This window comes from Camelina sativa, chromosome 9 (genome assembly GCF_000633955.1).
Source record: "Camelina sativa cultivar DH55 chromosome 9, Cs, whole genome shotgun sequence".
NCBI classification, from domain to species: Eukaryota; Viridiplantae; Streptophyta; class Magnoliopsida; order Brassicales; family Brassicaceae; genus Camelina; species Camelina sativa.
Genome location: NC_025693.1, coordinates 20,952,595 through 20,973,899, shown reverse-complemented (window position 1 = coordinate 20,973,899; position 21,305 = coordinate 20,952,595). Strand labels below are relative to the sequence as shown.

Below are 21,305 nucleotides of genomic sequence, written 5' to 3'. Positions count from 1 at the left end.
TTTTTTTTTTTTTTTTTTTTTTTTTCAAAACCATTAAACTAAATAAATTAGGCGACATCACATATATAAACCAAAAGAAATTTATGGATTTCAAGTAATATATACAAACCTGTACTTCTTGCATATGTTTATGCGTCTGACTTCCGCATAACCCTCAACAAGAGAAACAGCTTTTCCTAGGTGAAGCTTAAGACTTTCGTTGACTTCCCTTAATGATGAATCTTCCACTTTACTGCGCTTATCGATTTGAGCCACCAACGGAGTGATACTAGTGATTGTATCCTTGAGACGGTTTAAGATAAATCTTGTGGTTAGAGATCTATCTTTTGCTCTTTTGATGGCGTTTTGAAGGACTTGGAGACCAACTCCTAAAGAAGCCCCTATAATAGCCTCACTAATCGGCATTTTCTTGAGATTAGTTCTTTAGCTCTCGAGGTGTATGTATATATATGGAGGAGGAATCTATGTACATGGAACCATTGAAGAGTCTTTTGTTTAACCCTCAACTAAAGACACTAATTTATACCGATCGATCATCTCTCTTTCTTCTATGTGAAAGGAATAGACGGATCTATATCAACTTGCATTGCGGTATTAAAGCACGTCAAAATTCATTAAATTACGAAGAAGATGTGAAAATCGTTCTCAATGATTGATGACTTTGCAGACGTACGTCATACATATGTAGATTTGCTCATCATGTGTGTAATGTATATGATCAATGCAATGTTCGTAAATACAAACAATTTCGGTAAATAAATACCTACCATTAACACTAACACTCAAATCTATGACTTTTTAACATATGATCAGTCAAATTTTTACATTTGATTATTTCAGTTCTTTTTTTTGGCCTATGACACATATGCCACATGAAAATTTTAAGGCAAAACAAAACGCGTTTTGTGATGTTCGCAATTTGGTTTCTCCATCTTCAGATTTAGGATTGCCATTTGAGCAGCCATCTTTGACTCCAACTATGTTCTGATTAGTAATATCCTCATCAGATCTAATACAATATCTCGGTTGACGCATGATTCATCTATCATCTATAACTGTCCTAACTCTTTTGATTCTTCTCTTGTACCAAAAGAACATTGAACATTTGTATGTTATTACATGAAAAAATGAAATTTGGTATAGTGGTGGTGATATGAAATTAAGCCAGTAACTGAAACATTTTATTGTAATTAAAATGTAAGGAGGTATATGTTATTTATCCAAAAAAAAAAAATAAATAAAAATTGAAACCTTTTTTTTTTGTGGCTGAGCGTGTCATTCACGTTTACCCCATCTGACTTTTCACATAGTGTGATGGTTTTTTCTTTTATTTTCGATGTTATAGTGCTATTTTCCTTACTATGTTTTCTAAGTTGGCTAGTGGGCAAAATCGCCCTTTAAGTGAACGATGCATGCAACAAGAAATTGTGGTTGAAAAGATTTCCTACCATATACTTTTGATTTTTTCGAGAGACGATTGTCGTAGGAAATTGGAAGCAGCATGTGAATAGAGAAAATAAGATTTGTATTATTATTGTTGTTCTGGTATTGAATAGAATGATAAAACTTATATATAAAAACAAACCATAACCAAAGAATATAATTAAAGGGATTACATAGAATAATATATAGTTAATATATATTAGAGTAATAGATGAGATTTGAGTAATTATTGGTGATACTGATATGGATGGTAATACTTTTTCTTTAGCTCCCTTAATCTAAAAGGGGATGATGAAGTATACATAGACACCAGAAGCAACGTCTTAAGATTAATTTCTTGGGAATTTGGTAGGAAAGTATTCTACGAATACAATGTTGTATGAATTTCATAAGAAATGCGTAGAAAAGTTTCCTACCAATTTATTATGAACAGTATTTCATAGGTTAATTTATGGTAGGAAAAACATAGGTCTTATTTAACATGTGACATTTTATTAACTTCTACACAAGTAGAAGTATAAAAGAAGGTAAACATGTGGTGGTGTAAACTTAGGAACGGTGAACAATTTCTTAGGAAATTTGTAGAAGTTGTAAGAAAAAAAACTATATATATAAGAAAAAAAATTGTTCATGTCTTGTGTGGTCTATTTTTCAGCTTGATTATAACTTTATCCCTATTATAGTTTTGGTTATTTTTCTACCATGGGTGTGATTTACTGGTTTAGATTATCATTAAAAATGAGTTTTAAATCTGATTGTTACTAACAGATAATAATAATAAATAATTAAATTATTGAGTAATACAATGTATGTTTTTATGATTCCATAAGTAACATGCAAAGTTATTATGGTTACTCGATAAAACATAAAATATATATATTTGATTTTTAAAAACCTAAAAAGACATTTTCATAAATGGTAACATTTTATCAATATTACACCATGCTAAAACTTTTTCTACATTCAAATATTTCATGGGTGAAACGTATTCTTATACAAAATAAATGTAATAAATTTTAAAAAAAATTAGTTACATATTTTGTTTGTCAAATACGGATTTTGGATCCGGATAATAGTTTTATTCATAGCAAATTTATTTGAATTGATTTATTTCGCACATAGTGCAAGTTGTTACCTAGTTGTATATTTTTCAAAAGCATTCATATACCACAAAGTAGTGACCAAGATATAGTGGAAGAAACATATTGATCAAAAGAAAATATTTAATCTAAATCGAAGATTAATATATATCCACATTCGCTGGAGTTCAAGTAATTTGTAATCCACTTCGTTCAAGTAATCTGTAATCCACTTCGTCTTGAAGTAATAATTCTTGATGTACGATGAAACAACCCAACCCGTTTCTTTTTAAAAAATAATTTATAGTAACAATACAATTAAATACCTCAAAATATTTAATTACAACTCAAACAATTAACCAACAACAAATTAATATAAAACAAACATCAACATGCACAGTGTAAAAATATAAATCAAACTAGCACCTTAACCAAGATTTCAACAACAAAATAATATAACCAATAATAAAACCGAGACCCTAGATCATTCTCCTTCTCATCGCCATGATTCCACGTCACATACCTGCACACCAAAAACAACAATTGAGATACGTGAGTATTACTAGAAATACCCAATGAGGCGATCCTCTCATTTCCAAGTTATACACACAAGCAAATCAAGAGTACAACCACAAACAAAACATAACAAATCATCCATTAAATAGAACAGTCAATAACACATTCACCACACCTACACATCATCACACAAAACAAGTCATACAGCCTAATCGCTCAGATAAGCTCATGGTCAAGCACTCACCTTAGCAAGCTGATTTTAACAACAAATACAATCAGGAGAGACTCTCCTTGCTTCTGCAACAGTCCAGAAACATCCTACGACAAGTCACACAACCAAAAGCAACCTTGAAGCAAACTGGACAGAAACATCAGAAAGAACAGTCTCAAAGACGAAACCCTAAAATAAAAACCAATCGTTAACTATCAAATCCCTCCAGTAATAAGCTAGCCCTAGACATCACGAAGCTTCCCACAAAATTTCGTGCTGATTTGAAGCTAGACGAGACTACGATCTCAGTTACAATCATGGATGGTCCCAACTCGCGTCTGAGAAAACGTGTTTCAGAAAACTGCCAATAACTCACGGAGTTTAAACCCAAATTCACTTCAGTAAAAAGGAGAATGACGATGAAAGGCTCAGGAATAACTCTACCAACTTTCATAATCTTTGACAACGATTTGGTATGTCGAAACCGTTTCTTCCCAAACCATAACAATTCTGCTCCTTCTCTTTCTCTTTAACACAAAGCTTTGTTGATCTCTTTCTCATTCTCACCAAATAACAAGAGTTCTCTATCATTATCTCCCTCTCTCTGATCATAACCATTTCGACAACCACACACAAAAGAGAGGAGAAGAGGCATCACTTGATAAAAGAAATTTGGGTGTTGGTTTAATTAGACCGAAATTAATTAAAATCCACTCATTTGGTTTGTTCACCACAACCCAAAATATAATCCCAGAACACGGATGTTAAATATGATATGTTCAAATTGTAATACCCTAATGGTACTAATAGCCTTGCAATTGTAATACTATAGGGGTCAAAGAGACTCAATATCACACAATAGACTTATTAATTTTTTTATTATGCTAAATCAAAATTGTAATTAAAAGCAATGCAAAGACAGAATAAAAAAGTGTTGTAAATTCAAGGATTAAAAACGCTACGCATAGGGAATAATCTCAGGAAATTATGGAATGGCTGATAATCTTGATCTAGACGATGACATGGATGACTTTGATTCTGAATCTGAGATTGATGTTGACAGTAGTGGAGAGATAGTTTATGCTCTCTGAGATTCTGAGGACAAAAGTCTGTTTTGTCCGTACTGTTGAGACACACCAGTGGAGTTTTGTCTTAGCTCCACCTCCATCGTTCATTTTTGGACCGTTTTGTTGGTTTTTTAACTCTACAAACTTTGGATTCACATATATATATATATGTAATGTAATGTGTAATATATTTATGTATTCTCTTTGTTTGATCACAATCGGCACAATTTATAAAAAAAAAGTATATGACATTAGATATGACATTATAAAAAAAAGTCTAAGAGTGATTTGACACAATTGGTACGTCAAGAAATCATCACTTCATAACGAATCGGATTTCGTGGTCTTTGTTCTGTTTTCTTGAGCTCCAGCGAATTTGGATATCAATCTTCGGTTTAGATCCATCACTCGAGCATTCAGCGGTTTCTTCTGAAGGTTGGTCTGTTTCTTCTACAATATCTTGATTATTACTTTGTGATATGCTATTACTGCTCTTGAAACACATAAAGTTTGTTGGTTGACGCGTGTTTTCCTCAAGTTTAGTGTTCCTTTCAGACATTTTGGCCAAGAGTTCTTTGATATCTACCCACTGGTTGACTTGAACATCCACATCTACCATCCATCTTAATGAAGCTTCTAACTCTTTGATTCTTCTCTTATACCTAAAGTTGAAAACCACAAAAATGATGCGTACACATGTTATTTCATAAAACACAACTACATATTATTTCATTAAAAAAAAAAAAAAAAAAAAAAAANAATTCTTCTCTTATACCTTAAGAGGTTTTTCAAGAGTACTAAACTAAGAAATAAGTGAGGCGCCTTCATATATACCGAAAGAAATTTATGTAACTAAGAAATTTATGTAACTATATTGTATACAAAACCTGAACTTCTTAAGTAAGTTTCTGCGTCTGAGTTCCGCATAAGCCTCGACAAGAGAAACAGCCTTTTCAAGGAGATGCTTAAGATCTTCAATAACTTTCCTCTGTGGATCTTCCACTTCTTCGCTAAGCTTATCAACTTGAGCCACCAACGTTGTGAGCCTAAAGATTGTTGCATCGAGACGGTCAAAGATGTATGCTGAGGTTAAAGATCTATCTATAGCTTTTTTGACGGCATAATGAAGGGCTTGGAGAACAAATCCAAGAGCAGGCCTTACCACAATCTCAACAACTGACATTATTCTTGGAAATTAGAATAATCGCGATTATGATCAGGAAGATGGGCTTCAGCTTTCGAGATTAATGTATGGAGGAGTGACAGGGGCGGATCTAAATGTAAAGTAGGTAGGGCACGCACGTGCCATCTCCCAAAGCTTAATTTACAAATTAGTTGTAACCAATCTTCTTCTTCTTTCGTATTTATACAAAGCATACGTTATACATATGTAGTTTTGGCTACTTAATGTTTATAATCCACTTATTATATCATCAACATCGTGTAAGAATAAAGGCTAATAAATAAAAAAAAATTGGGCTTTTAAAGTTATTAAATGGGCCTTAGGTTGTGTTATGTAACCAAAGTAAGTTAGGATTGAGCTAATCTTGATACATTTTGGTTGTTGTTGTCAATCACAGATGTGTTATATAGTTTATATTAAGTGAAAACGTGAAACAACTATCATTGGTTCAGGAACAAAATTCAAATGGTCTTACTGGGAACAATGGTACATCAAATCTTAAAGTGACACAGGCTGCAAAATCACAAATTGGGAAAGTCCCACTATTCTAAAGTAGATGTTAGACCCGTGAGGTAAACATGTGTTATTCATTGTGGAAAGTGATATTTATCTTGTTCTCATCTTCTCTACCAATTACAGTAAAAGTATTTATATCAGGAAAGTAGCTTTGGTAGGACCTTGCTCATCCAATCCTATCACGAAGGTCATCATAATAATTCATAAACGAGAAAAATGTTCAGGTTCTTCCCATCAAACGATGGTGTCACAGTCATCTTTGTCCTCTAAAAGTCACTTTCCCCAGCTAGATTTACCAGTCTGCACTTATGCAATGCATGGTGCCCATCTTAAGATGCCTCAAACCGTTCATGATGAGGGGTTAACTCATCTTGTTGTCCACATTAGTTGCATTTACTGTTGAAAATGCCTTTTGATCGATCTGAACAGTCTTCTTCTGTGGTCATTCGTCATTTGATAGATCTATTGTCGATCTTTCTATATGTAGGACATGTTTACTATTTGTCTCGTCTCTTTCAACTCTTTGTTTTTCCCTCTCTCTTGCCCTTTAGTGTTTTCAAGCTTTTACACTATTTCTAAAATTGGATTGTCATTTCTACTTTTCCGCAATGAATTATTTGTTCTTTTTCTTATTTTTTCTCCTTGCGGTATATTGTCTTTTGAGAGTTTCTTTTGGCATTGGATTGTACTTGCGTAGTTGTATTTCCTTACAAGTTCTAAATTTATTAATTCTTAAGAAAAATAACCCCCCAAAATGATCTTTTAGTAGTATCACTATTAGGATATTGTAGAAAATAAATTGTATAAATATTGGATGAAGAAGCATAAAGACTTGTGCTATACTCTCAATCTATCTATCTTCAGAGATATTGTTTTAAATTTAGTATAAAAATAAGAAAAATAGACTGACTAGAATTATTAATAAGACTTGAGAGTTTGTAAAAAATGAAGAGCACTCTTTTTTTTTCATGGTCGGCAAGATGGCAATGAAGAGTCACTATATATTCGTAGGTTCATACCTTAACTTATACGTACTTTTGATGTACATTTATTGCTAAATCTATAAGTGTATACGCATATTAATTTATGTACGTATACTTAGATACACAAACTTAAAAATAGAAAATATGTTTGAGGATTCTTGAGTCATTTACTTATCTTTAACAAAAAAAATGTATAATATATATAGTAGTACAATCTAAGATTTCTTTCATATTTAAATTTAAAAATATATATCTCTCAAACAGAAAACTTAAAATTAAACATATAAATAAATGGATCACACCTAGTTCTTACTATTTTATCATTGTTCTCATACGTTATATTTCTCTGCTGTCAATTTTGCTTCTTCTCGTAACGTTTGGAAAACCAAATTTGACTCGAAAAAGTTCCAATGGCCTAAAATTGCCGAGTAGTGAATCATTTATTAACTAATCTGACAAGAATTAAAGAGAGAACAGTCTCACATTTGTCGATATGGATTTTCACAATGTTTTTCCCACGTGCTCAACTTTAACCGTCCAAGACTTTTTCTTTCGGTTTTTCTATCTTTTTTTGCGTAAAACCCTAAGTTAACCCACTAATGTTTATTCTTTTTTGTGTCTCGTTCTCTACTTTATACTATATCAGTTAGTCCACTAATTAAGAATAATCAACTACGTTATATTTATAACATTAACCACGTTTCACCCAAAAAAAACTAATATGTGACAAAATTATTATAGACATGTCAATGAATCGATAAGGATATATGTGAATCTATAGATAAACTTAATTTATGAAAGACAAACCTTGAACAAGAGGGTAAACATATTCTTAGATGAAAGTATGATTGCCGACAAAAAATAAAAATAAAAATGAAAAATAAAATATATAAGTATGATTGAGTTCATATTACACAAAAGAAAAATCAGAAATATGGTCCACTTCATATATTGTAGTAAACTAGTACTTCGACAATATATATATATATATATATATAATATATATAGCTGAAAATTATTATAAAATAAATAATAAATATGCATAGTCGCCAACCTGAAATTTTACATTTAAAGTGGTAAGGTATATCAACAAAAACTCTAAACCATACATTTTAAACCGTGAATACTAAATCTTGACGACAGTATAACCTAATCTTTTAAGACATTGTACCTGAATAAAATTGTCTATCTTTTAAATATCAAAATAGATTCACCCTATTTTTATAAAGATTTTCAAAGATTTTTTTCTTAATATCTTATAGTTATTCTTTGGATAAAAAATTCAACACGTGTCCTCAATTAAACCAATGTGTGCCCTGATGTTGATGGGTATGGCTGCCTATATAACAACACGAATTGGACGAAGATAACATGACTTACCAAACAATACCAAATGCAAACACAACACATGCAGCAACAACAACTCCATCACTTCGTCTTTGTCCACGGCTCATGTCATGGAGCATGGTGCTGGTTCAAACTAGCTGCAAAGCTCAAGGGTGATGGTCAACGTGTGACAGCTATCGAGCTTGGTGGGTCCGGGATCGACACGAGGCGGCTCGATGAGGTTCGTTTGGTGTCGGAGCATCTTGAGCCTTTGATGAGTTTCATGGAGTCTCTTCCTGCGAATGAGAAGGTGGTTCTCGTTGGTCATAGCTATGGTGGCATTGGAACTTCTCTCGCTATGGAAAGATTTCCGACCAAAGTCTCTGTTGGAATCTTCCTCTCTGCTTATATGCCGCACCATGATTCTCCTCCGGCGGTTTTGATTCAAGAGGTTCCGGAAATAAAATTATCTTTCTCTTATCTTGTTTGAGACCATATCCTTATGAACTTATCTGCTAATCGCATGTCACACATTTTGTTTGTATATATGCAGTACTTTAAGAGACTACCAGAGGGTTTCGCCATGGATAGTGAGTTTACATTCGAGGAAGGACCAGAACACCCTCCGAGTTCAGTTATGTTCGGTACTATTTTCATGAAGGAGAAGGCATATAGTAATTGCCAATTAGAGGTGAGTCTAAAGTTATGATTATAGCATAACGTAGTAGTTTCTATGTGAGTTAAGATAATCTTTGTCTGAGATCTGGTGGTCACTGTTGGTAATATGATTGCAGGATCTAGAATTAGCCATGGCGTTGGTGAAACCGAGCTGGTTATACGCTAAGGAATTGGGAGGTGAAGATTTGATATCCAAGGAGAGGTATGGATCTGGAAAGAGAGTTTTTATTGTCTGTGAAGGCGACAATGTGCTTCCAGAGGAGATTCAGAAGTGGATGATTAGTAACTACGAGCCTAACGAAGTGAGGAGGATTGAAGAAGCTGGTCACATGGCTATGCTCACTAAGCCACAACAGCTTTCTCAACTGCTACAAGAAATAGCAGCGAAATATAACTAAATGTAAAATGATAACAACCATGTATGATTTGAGCTCAATTACATCTATGATATGAATAAGAGAGTTTCAATATATGTGATTTTGGTTATTTCTACACTGTAACTTCGACATTTCACTGCTTACTGTATTTGGCTGGGGCAGTTTCACATTAGCTTGACAAGAGTATCTTATACCTTTCAGATATGGATTATGGAGGCAAGAACATAATGCTCTCTGTTTCACAGCAGGTGCAGCAACAACGAATTTAGGATCTCTCTGCAGAAACACAACTCATGTCAGCTACACTTATATCACAACCCCAAGAAATTCTATTCATGAGATTCTCTTTAACTTACATACAATTCAATTTTTTTTTTTTTGACGATACATACAATTCAATTTATGAGCCAATTAGTTTGCAATTTGATCTGGAAAGGAGTCTTCTTTGTGTTGGCATCTGATCCTTCTCTCTCAGAGAATCTCAGCTGAGAAGCTAAACTGAGAGGTTCAAAGACTTCTATCACCACATTTTTCTTGTCAATAATTGGAAACATCTTGGGAAATTTCTATAGACTCCGAAGATTTCGAATATAAAGAAGAACAATTAAGCATATGACAATTTCCATATAACATCGAGTATGCAACTGAAATTACCTTTGGTCCAGATAAATTACTCGTGGTATACACAGAGCTCTTGAAACCTTGACAAACTGCCTCAAAATAGACAAAAGGTTGTATTAGGTGACTATATACATAAGGTGAGTTTATTGTAGCGGTGATAGACTAACCGTCGTAGAAGAGCTTCTGGGTTGTATGGAAATATTTTCTTCTGATGTAGCTTAACAACTGAGTTTTGTAACGAAAGCAGACAATCTTTGGCATCTTCAAAAGCCTGAGGATGTAGTTTACAGTTCTTTTCAACCCCAGAAGTCTCAAGCAAAAGTTTTCTTCTCTTTAAAGATGAAGCATTTGTACTTTCTTCAAATGGGAATTCCACAAATAGGGTCCATGAATCACAGACTGCTCGCAAACATCTACCAGGAAAATACACTGGATGTTAAACAGGTATCAACAGAAACGCATTAGGTTATTTTGTAGCTAGAGAAATCATTCAAAGACTACAGTCCGAGCTAACATGGCTGGTCTCACACAAACATAATAGCAGATCAAATCCAATCTGATATGCAAATAACTTAAGTGAAAAAGGATTAACCTCAGCAGGTACTCTGCACAGCTAGCCCCGATGTCTTTAGATATAAGGTAATCAAGAAGGACTTGATGATCATAATGCAACTGACAATGGAAAAACAGACGTGTCGCGTTAGGAAAACTCATCAGTGATTGAACAAATTACCAAAGCCTACATGGAACATAGTACAAGAGATATGTGAATGCTTTACAAAAGTTACCTCTGAAAGAAATATACAGAATAGGACTACAGGATTGAACAAGGTTGATAAACGGAAGAGAATAGTTTGTTCCTCATCCTGACGCGAATGCCCTTCCACGTTAAGCCTTATAAGTAAAAAAAAACGCCCATAAGAGCTCACAGAAATCTGGGTAGCTGTTTGTAGAAAGGCAGCGAATTACCCTACTTACAGTTCTTCTCTATGCAATGGTACAGACAGGAATTGCAGGAGGACTTTAAATAGTAGATCATCCTACAAGTAAATATAGAGAAGATATAATAATGATCTACTGTACGGTTTTATACTAAAGCCCTAAATACGAATGAACAGATACAGAAGGATAAACTAAAACCTCATGCATGAACAACCGGACGAAGGATGCAGAAAAGACAACTCTCTTCTTGGTATAAATTCTGTGATCTGAAAATGTATCACCTGGAATCAGTCGTTCAATCCATTTAAACATTTCTTCCATTCCTTTCTTTCTACAATCAGACTGACAGTGCTTGTCGGTATGTCTACTCGAATAAAGCAAAGTGAAGGAGCACCGTAGGAACAGAAACACAGAAAGTCTTTGCAGATGATTAGAATGCGTCTCACTGACCTCCCTATCAGACAAACTCACAAAAAATGGCGAACCTTCCAAACAATTATCTTGGATGGGTTTAAAGCTCGTTAGGGTGTGTTGAAGAAGGCCTTGAGATTGGCGTTGTAAATATTGCAGCCATGAAAGAAGAATGGTACATTCTATATTGGACTGATACGTGAGCCTGGCCATTAGGACCTACAAAAAGGGGGAAACATTAGCGTAGGATGAACTTACTATCCTGAGAAATCTATAAACAAAGCAAAGATGATATCTGAACTTGTGGAAAAACGAACCAGCAACTTGTGACCTAGGTATCTTGACATGGAAGAGCCATTTTGACTTTCTAACTTTGGTTGGCACCAACGAAGGAGATCCGGAACAAGCTCGATGGTTTTTTGGATGATCAAACGTGCAGGTTCAAAACCATCAGAATCTTCGGCAAAGGGAACCTGCTGTACCACCGAACAGAGAAACTGAACAAAGCTCCCAAGAAATACTGTTCCTTCCTCACAATTTTCAGAGCTTCCAAAAGTTCCACTACCATGCTGATGAGAGAAAATAGTGTTTACTCGGCACCAAGGAATTTTTGCAAGTGTAGAGTTGACAGATTCCAAGTATACATCAAGAAGATCCTCATTTTCTTCTAGGCTCAAACGCTTAAATATATTACGAAGAATTCGAAAAATATCAGACACCATGTACCAGTTAGCCTTTTCCAGCTTACATTTAAGAACATCAGAACCCAATAAATGTAGATCCGGACTTCCAAATCCAGTTGATGAAGAAACAGCAGGGATTGGTGGGCAACTGTAGATAACTGCTAAGCGCAAACATTCACAAAGCAAACGAATGAAATCATCCCATTGGCTTCCCTAGGAAAACAAATGAGTAGGTATAAGTTCAAAAAGATACAACATATCTAAAATTTCAAATGAGGCAGAGGCAAGCAACATACAGATTCAACAAGACACTCGGATACTTGCACAAGAATGTTGCCAGCCAAATGTTTAACATGCACATTCTTCATACCCAACAAACCAACCTGCCAGAAAACCCCAGAGAAACCAAATCAAGCTAAAGGATAACTCCAAATCATAGACAACCCCTAAACGGCTAAACCATCAAAGGTACAATTTTTCTCTACTTGGGAACTCCCTTAAAGACTGGGATAAACTATAAGCTGCTGTGAACTAAGAATGAGGAACTTACAAGATCAGCCACAACTCTTTCCAAGCATAAAGCAGTATCAGATCCATCCTCATGATCAGTAGTCTCTTCTTCCTCTTCCTGTTGAATTTAACTAATCAACCAACCTTGAAATCAAACATATACACAGAATAATTCTCAAAGAAACGAACTCACAGGAGTCACTTACAGTTTCGCTAATCCAAGATTGTATCTCTCTCAATACCTTGAAAATCAAAACAATCTTCGTCCGTTACCACACAATTCCAGGAAAACTGCATTAACAATGATGTACCTGAGATAAAGAAAGAAGCAATTCTTTCTCCGTTTCCTTCGCCGGCGAACTCATCTCTTCTCTTTCCTACATGACCATTGCGTTTATACAAAAACCACATAAACAAATTATAAGTTAAACTAACTCACAACGCAACAGAGAACAAACAAAGAGATAGAAAATTACTACTTACGGCGTATCCGCAAACACAACGATCGATCAAGAGATGAAGACGAGTTGCTATCTTCCCGGGAACCATATTCTCCGGCGACTGTTCTCTCTCTCTCTCTCGCCGCCGGCAATAAACCTCTCTTTTTTTTAAGGAGAGGTCAGATGAAACGCTACGTTTTGAAATTAACAGAGATTTTATTAAAACGCTGCGTTTTAGATTCCTCTGCGTCCCAAACTTGAAGCCTTCTTTATGCCATTGAACGAAGTAGCTTCCTCCGTAGTAGAACTTACACGGAAATGCGTATCGTTTACGGCACTAAAACGGGCGCGTCAGCTCCACGCTCTCGTCCTCACCGTCGGCGCCGGCGCATATTCCGAGTCTCCGTTCGCTAACAACAACCTCATTTCGATGTACGTCAGATGTGGTTGTCTGGAACAAGCCCGGAAACTGTTCGACAAAATGCCTCAGAGAAACGTGGTTTCTTACAATGCACTCTACTCAGCGTATTCCCGTAACCCAGATTATGCAAGTTATGCGTTTAGTTTGATAACCCATATGGCATCTGATTCCTTGAAGCCTAATAGTTCGACTTTTACTAGCTTAGTGCAAGTATGTTCTGTGCTTCAAGATGTTTTAATGGGATCATCACTACATTCACAGATTATAAAGCTTGGATATTTAGATAATGTGGTTGTCCAGACATCGGTTTTAGGTATGTACTCTAGTTGCGGGGACTTAGCATCTGCTAGGAGAATGTTTGAGTGTGTAAATGATGGAGATGCTGTGGCTTGGAACACAATCATAGTTGGGAGTTTGAGAAATGATAAGATAGAAGATGGGCTTATGCTCTTTAGAAACATGTTGATGTCTGGTGTTGATCCAACGCAGTTCACGTTTTCCATGGTGCTGAATGCTTGTAGTAAACTGGGAAGCTATTCACTGGGGAAGCTAATCCATGCCCGGATAATAATAGTCTCCGATCATTTAGCTGATTTACCTGTTGAAAATGCTCTTCTTGACATGTACTGCAGTTGTGGAGACATAAAAGAAGCTTTCTATGTCTTTGAGAGGATTCGTAAACCAAATTTGGTTTCATGGAACTCGATTATTTCGGGGTGCTCAGAGAACGGCTTTGGAGAGCAAGCGATTATAATGTATAGAAGGTTACAGAGGATGTCCATGCCTCGGCCGGATGAATATACTTTCTCTGCTGCTATATCTGCGACAGCGGAACCTGAATGGTCTATTCATGGGAAGCTTCTCCATGGACAAGTAACGAAATTAGGATATGAAAGGAGTGTTTTTGTTGGAACAGCACTCTTGTCCATGTACTTCAAAAACGGTGAAGCTGAATCTGCACAGAAGGTGTTTGGTGTGATCACAGAAAGGGATGTTGTTCTCTGGACTGAGATGATCGTAGGGCATTCTAGAGTAGGAAATGGTGAATACGCGGTCCAACTCTTCATTGAAATGTACAGAGAAAAAAATACAACTGATGGTTTTTCACTGAGCAGTGTCTTAGGAGCATGTTCAGACATGGCAATGTTAAGACAAGGTGAGGTGTTTCAATCTCTTGCCATAAAGACAGGACTAGATAGTGTTATGTCAGTATGTGGAGCCCTAGTAGACATGTATGGGAAAATTGGCAAATACGAAACTGCAGAATCAATATTCTCTCTTGTTTCAAATCCAGATTTGAAATGTTGGAACTCAATGCTGGGAGCTTATAGTCAGCATGGAATGGTAGAAAAGGCTCTGAGTTTCTTCGAGCAAATACTTGAAAACGGTTTCAGGCCGGATGCTATAACATACTTGTCTTTACTAGCAGCCTGCAGCCACAGGGGATCAACGCAGGAAGGTAAGTTCCTGTGGAACCAAATGAAGGAAAGTGGCATCAAAGCAGGGTTGAAGCATTATTCTTGCATGGTGAGTTTGGTATCAAAAGCTGGGTTATTAGATGAAGCACTTGAACTGATAGAACAATCTCCTCCAGAGAACAACCAGGCAGAGCTCTGGAGAACTCTGCTAAGCGCCTGCGTTAACACAAGAAATTTGCAGATGGGACTGTATGCAGCTGAGCAAATACTAAAACTTGATCCAGAAGACACTGCAACACACATTCTACTATCGAATTTATACGCGGGGAATGGGAGATGGGAAGATGTAGCAGAGATGAGAAGGAAGATTAGAGGATTAGCTTCTGCTAAAGATCCAGGATTGAGCTGGATTGAAGTGAACAACATCACACAAGTTTTCTCCTCCGGAGACCAGTCTAACACAGAAGTAAGTCAAGCTCAAGATGAATTACATAGGTTAAAGAGTAGTATGTTGTACAGAGATCACCATCCGATGAACAAGAATCATTCCTTATAACACTTGTTTGTTCAGATTTAAAGCTGTTATAACGAAGTATTGTCATTTCAATTCGAAATCACTTGTGAAACAGAGGAGAAAGTTACATCACAGAGCCAAAAAAACACAAACTTTCTCTGTTTTCTAGTTTCCGAACACAAGTACTAAAATGACACTTAAAGAACACAAACCCCAATAGAGAGACTAAAAAAAAAAAAGCAAAGAAACTGAAACCCTCTAGCGAAGACAAAAGCCAGAGACAAACCCACCGCCGACGTTGCTCTCTAAACCCTCTGTTCGTCTAGGTGCCTTTTTTGTAGGAGACTGTTGTTTTCCTGCGATCTTGTCATCACTAGCAGTGGCTGATCTAGAACAATTTTTAGCCTGGGGCACTATATAACGATTTTTTAAAATTAAAAATAAATTAAACAGACATAAAAATAAGTTTTATAATAAATTTAAAACTATAGAATTTTAATATGTTTTCTATATTCAATAACATTTTTATCACTATTTTATTTGTCATTTTTATCAAAAATCAGTATAGAAAATAAAATTGCATGATTTACAAATTAATAATTCACATGTATCCTTTATACACACACAAAAAAAAAAAAAATTTGTTGGATGTATTTGTTTGTGAAAATAAAATTTTAGGTGAGTCTTTTAATTTTTTATTTTTGAGCTGAAATATTTGTTTTGTCTTTAATTATACTGGTTTAGGATTAAGGCACAGTTTTTGTTTTTAGTTAGGGTGTGGCACTAATTGAACCAAACATAAAATGTATACAGCAAAAAAAAAACAGTGTGGGACACGTGTCCCACCCTCCTTTGCCTTGCATCCGCCCCTGATCACTAGAATGTTTCTCATAAGTCTGGTCTGGCAGAGTGATGTAACATGTCTCATTACTACCGATTACAGGTGGAATGCATCGAAGTTCAAACAATCTTCTGCGTTCCAATCATTCTCTGTGTGGTTGTTGCCTGGCAGAGTGAGTAACCGCTTTTGTTGCTATCAGTTACAGGTGGATATGCATCAAAGTTCAACCAATCTTCTGCGTTCCAATCATTCTCTGTGTAGGGTCGAGGGTTGGATGGCCAGAGCTATTGTCAAGTTGTAGTGGCAGGCTTTGAGAAGAACCAGATGTGGATGCACCGCTATGCTTTAGCCGTATGAGTTCACAGATATGTGCTTCATTTTCGGCAGTCATTTTCGTCATCTCCGCATGTGTTAGGGGGTGTATTGAAAGTAGAATTTTGAAGGATTCTGTGAGATTTATAATATTTTGGATTTTAGGAGATTTAAAGTGAGTTTTTAAGGTATTTGGTGGATTTGGTTTTATTTTTCATTTTTAATAAAAAAAAATAGTTTGTGATTTCATGAGATTTGGTGAGATTGTAAAAATAATTTTGGGGTGATTTTATGGAGAATACAAAAGTCATGTTAGTGGTCTTTGGTTTTGTTTATGCCGTGGCCCCAATTGTATTGCTGAGTATAACTATGCGTAGCACAATCACCATAGATCATTCGACATCACCATGACTTAAATCAATCTAACCCAAATCGATCTACAGGTGCTCATGTGAATCATAACAAAATTTTGTTAGATGATTTCAAAAGTAACATAGAAAATCTCACATAGTCTCTCTCGATAAGTGAATCATATATGAGATATAAACCTCTTTGATATATGAATCAAATTCAGAATCACAACGTAGTCTGATGAGTCTTTTAATTACTAAATTGAATGTGAAATTGAATCTGGGAATTTTCGACAAAAGAATTCAGAATTCAAAGATGATTCCTTGTATCAATGATAAGTCTTCCGACAAAAGAGAAGAGGGAGGTTCGAGACACAGTCTTCTAAAGAGAGAGATGAACAAGACAAGATAATGGTAAATGACTTTTCTTCTTCGTTTATGTGAATTGTTTCTTTTTTTTTAAACCAATCCTTCCAAATCACACTTCTAAAGGTGTGATTTTTCAAACAGGATTTCTCTTACAAAAATGTATACAAAGTCTACCAAAATCACAGTTATGATTTTATCAAAAAAAAAAAGCTATGATTTGAATAACAGAGGATTTGATATAATTTTTTCAAGTTTTTGATTGAATAACAGAGATTGTAAGTGATTTTGAATGACTTTTTACAAATTCCATATTCAATAACACTGGATTTGAGAAGTGATTTAAAAATCCCTAATTGAATAACAGGTGATTTTTAAAAAAATCAAAAATCCTTCAAAATTCCACTTTCAATACACCCCCCTTAGTATCGATTGGTCATTCATAGCAGATTCTCTCGATTCTACTTGATCATGCTGACCAAGGATGTCTCTCAAAAATGACTGCCCCAAACCCGAACCGTAGAATAGATCTAGCCTCCATTTATCTTTTTTTCTGACGAAAAGTGCGGCTTGAATATGCAATCAGTGGATAATTTTTTTTATGGGCGAAATTTGGACGGACTGTAATGGAAAATGATCCAAAACAAATGTGTGTCCAATAAAGAAAATGTCCAAATGGTCTTTGCTCATGGACAGCCCATATTTTTTTTTTCTCTTTTAAATGAGATTTAAAATTTCATGTGTTGTAATATGGAAAATATTTAAAAATAACAATTTCTATTTGTATAATTTAAGAAAATTAGTTTGATGAATATAATATTATTATGTAAATTCAAAATTCAAATTATACAAATAGAAATTGATTTGAATCATATATTAATGAGTTCAGACTAAAGTTTATCATGATTGAAGCAAAACTAATGAGACTTTAACCAAATTTAGTAGCAAAGTCAACAATACAAAGCCAAATTTAGTAGCAAAGTCAACAAACCAACAATACAAAGTCAACAACCCAAAACAATTAAAATCCAAAAGAACAATACATACCAAATTTAGTAGCAAAGTCAAACAATATAAAGTCAAACTTAGACAATAGTTCCTTCCTCCTCCACAAACTTGAACTCATCACCTACAATATTCAAATCAAACTCAAAACGTATCACCTATAAATTCATCAACTACAAATATCATATGCAAAAATGGTAGAATTCTTACCAACTTCTTGAAATCCCCTAAACCAATTTCTTGCACATATCAAAGTTTGGACATTTGTTGGTAAGAGACAACTCCTATACTTGTTGAGAACACAGCTACCAATGCTAAAGGATGATTCCAATGCAACCGTTGTGATTGGAGTACTTAAGACATCACAAGCCATTGATGCTAACTCTTTAAACCAACTTGCATTGTATTTCCAATAAGCAATCAGATTCATACTCCTAAATGAAACCATATCTAACACCGGTTCATTCAAATATGTGTATAAAGATGATTTTCTACTACCACCACTCTTTTGAGAAATGTAAGAATAATACCCCTGAGACAATACACATAAACACTAGTTAAGTCACAACGTTGCCACTTTAATATCCAACAAACAAGTAAAAGAGACTTAAAGGAATCAGATGAGACATGATTAAAAAAGACTATACTTAAACAAGAATGTAAACAATAGTCATGGAGAAAAGCAAAGATAAAGTAGAGAATATACTTACATCATATCCAAAAGGAACCCTCTTTTGTGAAACTTGTGAAGTGGTTGCAGTAATGTTGCTTGTGTTTTTCTTTTAAGCTTAAAAAAACTTAGCCATTTTTGCTGCAAACATGAGCCAAGTTTGACTTGATGGTTGAAGGATCTAAAGTATTGTAACAATATTCCAGAAATGGAAATTTCAATCTTTGATCAAGAATTGCAGCAATTGCAAGTATGTCACTGGATTCTTCCCAATATTTGTCAAATTTCTCCTTCATATCTTCCACCATTTGCAAAATAATTTGATCACTAGAATCTTTGTGATCTCTCAGCCAACAATTAATCGCTCATACTTGCATAAAATACAAGTTTGATGTTGGGTAAGATGAACCAGAAATCATCTTTGTATGCTCAGCAAATGATTGCAAAAGCTCACATATCAATTCTGCTCTCTCCCATTCCAAATCAGATGACAAATTAACACTTGTAACTCCTATCAACCTCTGCAAGGTTGTATAAGGCATCCTTAACATGTATTGTCCTAGAGAGCATCAAATGAGTGAAATTCCAGCGGGTAGAGACATATGTTTGAAGATCGCAATTCTTACCAGAGTTTTTGCAAAGGAGCTGATCACCTGAATTGAAGATCACGGAGGAGCTGATCATCTGAATAAAAGATCACGGCGGAGCTGATCACCTAAATTGAAGATCACGGCGAAGCAATCACCTGAAGATCATGATGGAATCACGAAATCTCTCCGGCTCTCAATTTCAATTTGTAAGTGAAAAAAGATTTCAAATTAATCAAACATTGGGGAAGGAAGCGAGAACTCGCGAAACATAACAACATTTTTATGGGCCCCACTTTAGTAGTTCATTGCAACTTTAAAAAAAAAAAGATTTTTTGGCCATTGCTGTTACGAGTAATTTTGGTTTTTTTTTTAAAAAAAAATCTTTAATACAACAAAATACAATAGAACCTCTATAAATTAATACTCTTTATATTAATATTCGCTATAAATCAATAAAAAATTTCGGTCCCGAGTTGGACCGGTGTAAAAAATGACACATTTCGATAAAATAATAAGATAATAACTATTTTGGAAATCCTATATAAAAATATGGTCTATCAATATCATAAATTAATAATCAAATAAACTATATATATATATATAAATATATATATATATATTTAAGAAAATCTAGTGAAATTTGATTCTATTGTTTTTGTTTATTCTTAAATTTGCATTATTGTTGGAGCTCATATCTAATTTTTTTCATTGTTGTCTTCTCAAATCGCATCAAAAAATTGTGGAAATACCTAGATGCGATAATTGTTTTTTTACATGTAATTGGTTTTAAAGGTACCGCAATATATTCTTCGACTTCATCGTTACCATGAAGGCATGAAGGATAGTAGTAGCAATTTCTTCTAAACTCTAAACTTTTAACATTTATCATTGTTATCTAGATAATCTATTACATTCATCCTATTACGATAGTCAATATTATAAATTAAAAAAATTCTTTTAAAATGTACTTGATAACAACAATATCTTATTTTATAATAGAAAATTTTAAAAATTTTAAAAATTAAAAAATCTCTCTATAAATTAATAAAATATTAATTTATCGATAAATTAAAACCTCTATAAATTAATAAAATTTCATGATCCCAACCTTATTAATTTATAGAGTTTCTACTTATACAGTGTTTCTTCTTTTTAATCTTATAGTATTATTCTCTATTCTTAATACAACAAAATCAAATAATCAGCTTAACAAAACTATAAGATATAATTGTATCTATTTTCAGCATTATACAACTTTATACATATTGTTGTCAATATGAATAGGAATTGTATAAATATAAAATTAAATCTTTCTATCATAATTTACAAAAAAAATTACATATATTTAAAAGTTAGAGTAATCTTACAAGTTTTTTAATTACATGTTTAAAAGAATCAAAATAAAAGAATGCTACATATAAAAAAAAAATACACTGGTTCCATCACCTGATCGAACCATCTATATTGCAGTTTATTTTCTAGTTGTGCTGGTTCTGTATCATCGTCTTCACCCCCAACGGAGAGACGCCACGTGGAATTTCCCACGCAAAAATCTCAATCCAAGCTCCAACAACAAATCATAAATAAACCCTTAACCGAAACAAATCCGTGTACAAAAACCCAATTCACAAAATCTCATCAAATACCAAATTGATCTAACAAAATCGAATTAAACCCAAAACAGAATCAATCCATACAAACCTGTGCAACGACATTGATCGCACAGTAAGGCTCTGACAAACGAGCCACATCCTCTTCAACAGTGTAGAGAGGAACCACCATGAACACCAAACAGGCATACCAAGAACGCTATACTTCGCACCCCCCCCCCC

At 34.5% G+C, this 21,305-nt stretch overlaps 5 protein-coding genes and 1 pseudogene across 12 annotated transcripts in view; 3 read left to right on the top strand and 3 right to left on the bottom strand.

The window, feature by feature from the left end:
• Positions 1-489, bottom strand: part of LOC104711593 — a 1,895-nt pseudogene extending 1,406 nt beyond the window's left edge.
• Positions 1-4,447, top strand: part of LOC104711592 (serine/threonine-protein kinase SRK2D) — an 8,404-nt gene extending 3,957 nt beyond the window's left edge. The window contains exon 10 of the mRNA XM_010428291.2: positions 4,299-4,447. Within this exon, the coding sequence (XP_010426593.1) occupies positions 4,299-4,340 (42 nt within the window). The 3' untranslated portion in view covers positions 4,341-4,447. The remainder of the gene's footprint in view (positions 1-4,298) is intronic.
• LOC104711590 (RPW8-like protein 3) lies at positions 4,491-5,604 on the bottom strand. The gene is made up of 2 exons (XM_010428289.2): positions 5,204-5,604; positions 4,491-4,978 (listed from the first exon to the last, which is right to left on the bottom strand). The coding sequence occupies exons 1-2, from the start codon at positions 5,497-5,499 to the stop codon at positions 4,633-4,635; spliced, it is 642 nt and encodes a 213-aa protein (XP_010426591.1). The 5' UTR covers positions 5,500-5,604; the 3' UTR covers positions 4,491-4,632.
• Positions 8,355-9,494, top strand: LOC104711588 (methylesterase 10). Its single transcript, XM_010428287.1, has 3 exons — positions 8,355-8,775; positions 8,878-9,015; positions 9,119-9,494. Exons 1-3 carry the CDS (start codon positions 8,392-8,394, stop codon positions 9,398-9,400), a joined length of 804 nt encoding a protein of 267 aa, XP_010426589.1. The 5' UTR covers positions 8,355-8,391; the 3' UTR covers positions 9,401-9,494.
• On the bottom strand, positions 9,404-13,243 carry LOC104711589. Of its 8 annotated transcripts, none has more exons than XR_755353.2 (14): positions 13,030-13,242; positions 12,858-12,923; positions 12,753-12,788; positions 12,587-12,664; positions 12,333-12,419; positions 11,671-12,249; positions 11,141-11,572; positions 10,979-11,040; positions 10,789-10,894; positions 10,593-10,672; positions 10,168-10,413; positions 10,034-10,089; positions 9,736-9,945; positions 9,404-9,655 (listed from the first exon to the last, which is right to left on the bottom strand). XR_755353.2 is itself a non-coding variant. In XM_010428288.2 (13 exons), the coding sequence occupies exons 1-12, from the start codon at positions 13,093-13,095 to the stop codon at positions 10,050-10,052; spliced, it is 1,878 nt and encodes a 625-aa protein (XP_010426590.1). In that variant the 5' UTR covers positions 13,096-13,242; the 3' UTR covers positions 9,404-9,655; positions 10,034-10,049. The 8 variants fall into 8 exon arrangements, 2 of the variants coding, with proteins under 2 accessions (XP_010426590.1, XP_019084830.1); XR_755354.2 differs by having other exon boundaries at positions 9,736-9,893; XR_755350.2 differs by having other exon boundaries at positions 9,736-9,877.
• LOC104711587 (pentatricopeptide repeat-containing protein At3g50420-like) lies at positions 13,170-15,453 on the top strand. Its single transcript, XM_010428286.2, has 2 exons — positions 13,170-13,181; positions 13,225-15,453. Exons 1-2 carry the CDS (start codon positions 13,170-13,172, stop codon positions 15,379-15,381), a joined length of 2,169 nt encoding a protein of 722 aa, XP_010426588.2. The 3' UTR covers positions 15,382-15,453.

Coding starts and splice junctions, on each gene's coding strand:
- LOC104711588 (XM_010428287.1), top strand. CDS start 8,392: ATGCAAACACAACACATGCAGCAACAACAACTCCATCACTTCGTCTTT. Junction 8,776..8,877: donor CGGCGGTTTTGATTCAAGAG/GTTCCGGAAATA, acceptor GTATATATGCAG/TACTTTAAGAGACTACCAGA. Junction 9,016..9,118: donor ATAGTAATTGCCAATTAGAG/GTGAGTCTAAAG, acceptor ATATGATTGCAG/GATCTAGAATTAGCCATGGC.
- LOC104711590 (XM_010428289.2), bottom strand. CDS start 5,499: ATGTCAGTTGTTGAGATTGTGGTAAGGCCTGCTCTTGGATTTGTTCTC. Junction 4,979..5,203: donor AACTTACTTAAGAAGTTCAG/GTTTTGTATACA, acceptor TTTCAACTTTAG/GTATAAGAGAAGAATCAAAG.
- LOC104711589 (XM_010428288.2), bottom strand. CDS start 13,095: ATGGTTCCCGGGAAGATAGCAACTCGTCTTCATCTCTTGATCGATCGT. Junction 12,420..12,586: donor AAAGAGTTGTGGCTGATCTT/GTAAGTTCCTCA, acceptor GTTTTCTGGCAG/GTTGGTTTGTTGGGTATGAA. Junction 10,414..10,592: donor TGTGCAGAGTACCTGCTGAG/GTTAATCCTTTT, acceptor TTTTCCTGGTAG/ATGTTTGCGAGCAGTCTGTG.